Below are 7441 nucleotides of genomic sequence, written 5' to 3'. Positions count from 1 at the left end.
CCAATCCATCTGTAGAACGTTGTTCTTCTGTCCTCAGAAATACGACACCAATGTGGGCTCTCAGGGGTCCCAGCTGTCTCGCGGTCAGAAGCAACGCATCGCCATCGCCCGGGCAATCATACGTGATCCTAAGATCCTGCTCCTGGACGAGGCAACGTCCGCCCTGGACACGGAGAGCGAGAAGGTACGCTGACGGCAGCACAGCTCAGCTGCTCTCCTCGGCAGCAGATAATTGTCGTCATAATGGTCATAATGAACAGTCTTCGCACTGAGCCTCTGAAATGACTGAACCAACATGGAGGCCTCTGCTCTGCTCTAATGATGGTCATCAACACAGGATTGTAAAATAGCTGTAACTGTGCGCTACATTCTGTGGGATCACGGCTTCTGCCTGGGTTGTATGTTCATGCTTATCTTTGTGTTTTTACCACCGCGGCAGACTGTGCAAGAAGCCCTGGATAAAGCCCGTGAGGGTCGGACCTGCATCGTCATCGCCCACCGTCTCTCCACCATTCAGAACTCGGACATCATCGCGGTCATGTCCAGAGGCTTTGTGATTGAGAAGGGAACACATGACCAGCTCATGACCCTGAAGGGAGCGTACTACAAGCTGGTGACAACAGGAGCGCCCATTAGCTAGCTGCTCAGGGACGCAGGAGCCGGGTTGCTCCTTGGAATGCTTTGCTACCTGCATGGTGGCTCCAGTCTGCATGTGGTGTTTTCACATGTCGCCTTTTGTTTTATTTTTCTCAACACTCTTCCGTTTCGCAAAAACCATTCTGTAAAATCTAATTGCTGCTAACATTAATAGGACATTTCACACTCATTGTGTCAGATTATTTAACATCTGACAGTGCTGTTCCGTCTGCAGATACTAACAGCTGCGTGTTACGCATTGACAAACCAAAAAACAAAACTAATCTCCAAAAACCAGATTGTTCTTGTCAATGCCAAGTTAATCACCTGCTAGCTTCATCTGCTTCATTTTTATTGGTCTACAGACACAAAATGTAACATCTGGATGAGAGTTGGCATATTTAATTGAAAAATAATTTATTTCTCTGTATATACACAACAGGCTTTGGGTAATTAAATGGCTTTATGAAAGAAAAATATACTGCACTTCATGTTTCATGTCTGGAGAAATAAATGTTTAGTTATTTCATGTTAGAAATGCTGTGAAATAAGCTTACATTTCATTCTGTGTGAAAACAATCATTAAATCAGGTTTTATTGTATTAAAATGTGAAAATTAAGTCATCGTAGCTGCTAATTATGTAAGCTATATCTGCACAATAAACAATATTCTCTTATTTAATCTGTTATGTCTTTTTTAAATATGTTTTTTTCTATGTTCTTTGTAATTTAACTGGGACAGAGCAGACCATCAGAACCTAAATCCTGAACCGGCAAAGAATGCTAATTTCTATCTGTGGTCCAAACGCAGGCAAATCGACAACATCACATGAACACAGATTAACAATAAAATGCCAAACACAAATAGACAACACCAGAATAAAAAATAAAACTTACCTGGGGGGGATAAAAGAGAGCGATAAAGAGAAAAAGAAAGAAGCTCAGTGTATCAGGAAATGTCCCTCAGCAGTCTAAACCTATAGCAGCATAACTAAGGGATGCTAACCATCCCTAGCTATAGGACTTATCAAAAAGATAAGTCTTCAGCCTAGTCTTAAAGGTGGGGAGGGTGTCTGCTTCCCTAACACTAACTGGGAGCTTATTCCATAAGAGAGGGGCCTGATAACCAAAGGCTCTGCCTCCTGCTCGGCTCTTTGAGACTCTAGGAACCACAAGTAAGCCTGCAGTCTGCGAACGAAGTACTCTGCTTGGTATATAAGGAACTATGAGGTCTTTGATATATAGTGGTGCCTGGTTGTGGAGGGCTTTATATGTAAGGAGAAGGATTTTAAATTCTATTCTAGATTCAACAGGCAGCCAATGAAGAGAGGCTAAAACTGGAGAAATATGATCTCTCATGCTGGTTCTGGTCAGGACTCTGGCTGCAGAATTCTGGATCAGCTGAAGGCTTTTCAGGGCATATTTAGGACAGCCCAGTAATAGAGAGTTACAGTAATCTAGTCTCGAAGTAACAAAAGCATGAACCAGTTTTTCTGCATCACTCCGAGACAGAATGTCCCTAATTTTGGCTTTATTACGTAAATGAAAGAAGGCTGTTTTAGTAACCTGCTTAATATGTGGGCCAAAGGACAGGTCAGGGTCAAATATTACTCCAAGGTTTCTCACTGTAGCACTGGAAGCTAAAGAAATGCCATCCAGGTTCATTACATAACTGGAAAATTTAGCTCTGAGTTTTTCAGATCCAACGAGAATTCCTTCAGTCTTATCTGAGATCATTTCAGTGAACTGCTGTCTATGATCTGTGTTGATTTTGACTGTATAATTATAGTTGGTGATTTGAACACCCATGTTGACAAGTCTCAGGACAAAGGAGCTAAAGATAGTGCTGACTCAGCATATAGATTTGCTGATTTTAAAGGGTTTGAACATTTCCATGGTTTCTGTGTGATGTGGGCCTGTCTGACCATTACTGTGTTTTCTTTGAGGGTAGGATCCCTGTTCACACTTGTTTGAACGGAAGTAATCACAAAAACTGAAAACATGAATAAGATGTTTAACCAGGCCTTCCCTGTCAGAGGTTCAGTCACAAGTTTCAACACTGAAATGTCAGATATTCGAGGAGCTGTTGCTTCCACTAAAGTTGACGTTATCTCTGGAAGTAAAATGTCTGCATGGTGAAATTCCACATTGGCGAAACATGAAAAAAGTGCTGGAAAGCCAAGCGCATATGGAGAATAACAAACATACAGGTTCATTGTGACGTTAACAACTGAGGAATGCTCTGAACCTCGTCGACCCCTCAGGTCTTGTGGATCTGGTCTTTCATCAGTTTCCACAGTCAGAAGCTGCATTTCTTTTACACCTAGAATTGTGAAAAACTAAATATTGCAATAAAAAAACGCTAATGGAAACATCTACATCAAAAATAAAAAAAAAGTTTTTAGGCTCCAATGAGGTGATTTTTCAGCCGTTTTGACATCGAAATATATTGTAAAAGTGTAATGGAAACACTTTTTTTGCATCCCAGACCAAATGGAAACCTTGTGGTGGAAAACCACACTGCAACCGAGTGGATCATCTTCTCCGTCCACAGCTGTAAAACCTTTTGGTACTCTAGGTGGCGTTCCAGGACCAAACATGGCAGGAATTATGCTTTGTAATGACGTGTTGTGCATTAAGGATTGACTGCAACGGTTAACGAACTTTTTTATTCAACCGTTCGGCTTCTCCACTACAAGTACTTCCTCCCCAACTCCTTTCACCAGCTTGAACTAAACAGGCTGCTACCACAGTAGTGAGGCTGGAGCGGTGATTTGCCTTCCAACTGCTCCGTTACAAGCTGCAGAAGGACACATGTTCGGATAATGCATGGAAGGGTTTTCTGCCGGGTGAAGAAAACGCTGTTTGGCAGCATTTCAGAGCGTAGCTGCTAATAGTGGAGCTGCTCCATGAATAACCTGCAGGAGGAACAGCTGCTTTAGAGCCCACTGAATGAATGTGATCCCATCTCCTTCTCCAGGTATTGATGCCGTACATCAGAGAGCAGGTGTCAGAGGCACTCCATCACTTAGAGGTAATATGTGATCACACACACAGTGACCTCTGGGAAATGGAGTCTGTAACCACAACATCTTCAGAGCCAGACTTCCTGTGTTTTAGCATTCCTTAGATGCAATCTAATCGAGCAGCTTCTCCTGCCAATTCATTCACAAAGATGTCTTACAGACATCAAGACCTGGATGACTCTGAATTTTCTCCTTTTAAACTCAGACAAGACAGAGGTCGTTATCTTCGGGCTGAAAAACTTAGAACTAAATTATCCAGTTATGTAATTAATCTGGATGGCATTAATCTTGCCTCCAGTACCACTGTGAGGAATCTTGGAGTCATTATTGACCAGGACTGGTCTTTTAGCTCACATGTAAAACAGGTTTCTAGAACCGCCTTCTTCCACCTGCGTAATATTGCAAAAATTAGGAGCATCTTGTCTCAGAGAGATGCAGAAAAATGAGTCCATGCCTTTATTACTTCCAGACTGGATTACTGCAATTCCTTATTTATGGGTTTTGTCACAATCAGCCTTGCTTCCTCCAGCATTGCTGCTTGCCACACCCCTAATCAGTTCACTGCTCTCACCTGCCTCTGCCACCTGTTCACAATCCACATCAGTTCAGCCTGCGCATATATGCAGCCTCCACCATTCACTCACTGCCAGATTGTCATTGCTCTCATGCCTGACCTTCCAGCACTCCGACCGCAATTGCCTGCCCGTTACCGACCTGATCCGTCCCCGACTTCCGCTTCCTGCCTTGCCCTTGGAGCCTGCTCCCCAGTGGTTACTGGGTTTCTGTCCTGGAGGACCCCCAACCGTGAGTTGTGGATCTTCACTCACCTTGTTGTGCTAGGTGTCTGTCGGCCCAGAGGAAAGTTGCTCTGCTCTGTTCTGCTCATTGGGAACCAGAGTTCAACTCCAGCACCGAACCTCACCAAGTGGCTAAAATAAAGACTGTTAATCTGCCCAGATCTCTTGTGCTGCTTTTGGGTCCTTTCTCCGATCATTTCAGGTTGTCCCAAATATGCCCTGAAAAGTCTCCATCTGATCCAAAATGCTGCAGCGAGGGTTCTGATGAGGACTAGCAGGAGAGATCATGTTTCAACAGTTTTAGCCTCTCTACACTGGCTCCCTGTTAAATCCAGGATAAAGTTTAAAAGTCTTCTCCTCACATATAAAGCTCTCCATGACCAAGCCCCATTGTACATAAAAGATCTTATAGTTCCATATATTCCAAATAGAGCACTTGGCTCTCAGACTGCAGGTTTACTGGTGGTTCCCGGAGTCTCAAAGAGTACTATGGGAGGAAGGGCCTTTAGCCATCAGGCTCCTCTCTTATGGAACCAGCTCCCACCGTGGGTTCGGGAGACAGACTCCCTCCACACCTTTAAGATGGAGCTGAAAACCTTCCTTTTCCATGATTCTTATAGTTAGGATATGAGCATCTCCTGAGTTGGAGTCTGCATGTACGGGACCCAACTGTCCAGGTTCTGCTCATTGCTCTTATAGTTATGGGTAGTCTAGCCATCCATTACTTATGTAGCAATGGGGATGTTACCTGATGCACTGAGAAGTACCTCACTCTATTTCTCTAATATATTAATGTATAAATATATGCCAATATTGCTGTCTCTAACATATTTCTCCTTTTTTCCGCAGGTCTTCCTGAAGCCGTGCTTCCAGACCAAGCACGGCTCATAGACCCCTATGATGACGACTAACCTGGGCATAAATGTTCCCTTGCCCGGACGCGGGTTACCGGGACCCCCCTCTGGAGCCAGGCCTGGAGGTGGGGTACGAGAGGAAGCGTCTGGTGGCCGGGCCTTCGCTGGGGCCCGGTCGGGCTCAGCCCAAAAGGGTTACATGGGCCCCACCTCCCGTGGGCTCACCATCTGCAGGAGGAGCTGTAGGGGTCGGGTGCAATGTGAGCTGGGCGGCAGCAAGGGGCGGGGACCCTGGCAGTCCGATCCCCGGCTGCAGAAGCTGGCTCCAGGGACGTGGAACGTCACCTCTCTGGTGGGGAAGGAGCCTGAGCTTGTGCGCGAGGTTGAGCGGTTCCGACTAGATATAATTGGACTCACCTCGACGCATGGCTTGGGCTCTGGAACCAGAACCCTCGAGAGGGGCTGGACCTTCTTCCACTCTGGAGTTGCTCATGGTGAGAGGCGCCGAGCAGGTGTGGGCATTCTCATCAGCCCCCAGCTTGGTGCCTGCACGTTGGGGTTTACCCCGGTGGATGAAAGGGTAGTTTCCCTCCGCCTCCGGGTGGGGGGACGGGTCCTGACTGTTGTCTGTGCTTATGCACCGAACAGCAGTTCAGGGACTCCATAGTTCTGCTGGGGGACTTCAATGCTCACGTGGGCAATGACAGTGAGACCTGGAGGGGAGTGATTGGGAGGCATGGTCCCCCCCCGAACCCAAATGGTGTTTTGTTATTGAACCTCTGTGCTCGTCATGGATTGTCCATAACGAACACCATGTTCCAACATAAGAGTGCCCATATGTACACCTGGCATCAGGATTCCCTGGGCCGCAGTTCGATGATCGATTTTGTAGTCGTATCGTCGGATCTGCGGCCACATGCCTTGGACACTCGGGTGAAGAGGGGGGCGGAGCTTCAACTGATCACCACCTGGTGGTGAGTTGGCTCAGATGGTGGGGGAGGAAGCCGGTCAGATCTGGCAGACCCAAACGTGTTGTGAGGGTCTGCTGGGAACGTCTGGCTGAGTCCCCTGTCAGAGCGAGCTTCAACTCCCACCTTCAGCAGAGCTTCAAACATGTCCCGAGTGAGGCAGGGGACATTGAGTCCGAATGGGCTGTGTTCCGTGCCTCTATTGCTGAGGCAAGCTCCGTCGTGGTGGTAATCCCAGGACTCGTTGGTGGACACCAGCAGTGAGGGATGCCGTCAAGCTGAAGAAGGAGTCCTATCGGGCCTTCTTGGCCTGTGGGACTCTGGAGGCAGCTGATGGGTACCGACGGGCTAAGCAGCATGCGGCTTCGGCTGTCGCCGAGGCAAAAACTCGGGCATGGGAGGAGTTCGGCGACGCCATGGAGAAAGACTTCTGGACGGCTTCGAGGAGATTCTGGTCCACCATCCGGCGGCTCAGGAGGGGGAAGCAGTGCTCCGTCAACACTGTGTACAGTGGAGATGGGGAGCTGCTGACCTCAACTCGGGACGTTGTGGGTCGGTGGAAGGAATACTTCGAAGACCTCCTCAATCCTACCAACACATCTTCCGATGAGGAAGCAGAGCTGGTGGACTCAGGGGTGGACTCTCCTATCTCTGGGGCTGAAGTCGCTGAGGTGGTCAAAAAGCTCCTTGGCGGCAAGGCCCCGGGGGTGGATGAGATCCGCCCGGAGTTCCTTAAGGCTCTGGATGCTGTGGGGCTGTCCTGGCTGATACGCCTCTGCAGCATCGCGTGGACATCGGGGGCAGTACCGCTGGACTGGCAGACTGGGGTGGTGGTCCCCCTTTTTAAGAAGGGGGACCGGAGGGTGTGTTCCAATTACAGGGGAGTCACACTCCTCAGCCTCCCTGGTAAGGTCTATTCAGGGGTCCTGGAGAGGAGGGTCCGCCAGATAGTCGAATCTCGGATTGAGGAGGAGCAGTGTGGTTTTCGTCCTGGTCGTGGAACAGTGGACCAGCTCTATACCCTCTTTGGGGTCCTGGAGGGGGCATGGGAGTTTGTCCAACCAGTCTACATGTGTTTTGTGGACCTGGAGAAGGCATTTGACCGTGTCCCCCGGGGGTACTCCAGGAGTATGGGGTACCGGACCCCCTTGTACGAGCTG

General features: G+C 48.0%; 1 protein-coding gene across 1 annotated transcript in view; it reads left to right on the top strand.

Moving 5' to 3' along the window:
- LOC306774177 (bile salt export pump-like) overlaps positions 1–640 on the top strand; it is a gene marked incomplete at both ends in the record, with an annotated part of 66845 nt that extends 66205 nt beyond the window's left edge. Inside the window, 2 exons of the mRNA XM_079264157.1 lie at positions 38–184; positions 440–640. Of these exons, the coding sequence (XP_079120283.1) occupies positions 38–184; positions 440–640 (348 nt within the window). The remainder of the gene's footprint in view (positions 1–37; positions 185–439) is intronic.
- Positions 641–7441: the final 6801 nt, after the last annotated feature.

Source organism: Telmatherina bonti (assembly GCF_933228915.1).
Source record: "Telmatherina bonti genome assembly, chromosome: 24".
Lineage (NCBI taxonomy): Eukaryota > Metazoa > Chordata > Actinopteri > Atheriniformes > Telmatherinidae > Telmatherina > Telmatherina bonti.
Note: the sequence above shows the minus strand (reverse complement) of the source record. Positions and strands in the feature narration are given on the sequence as shown.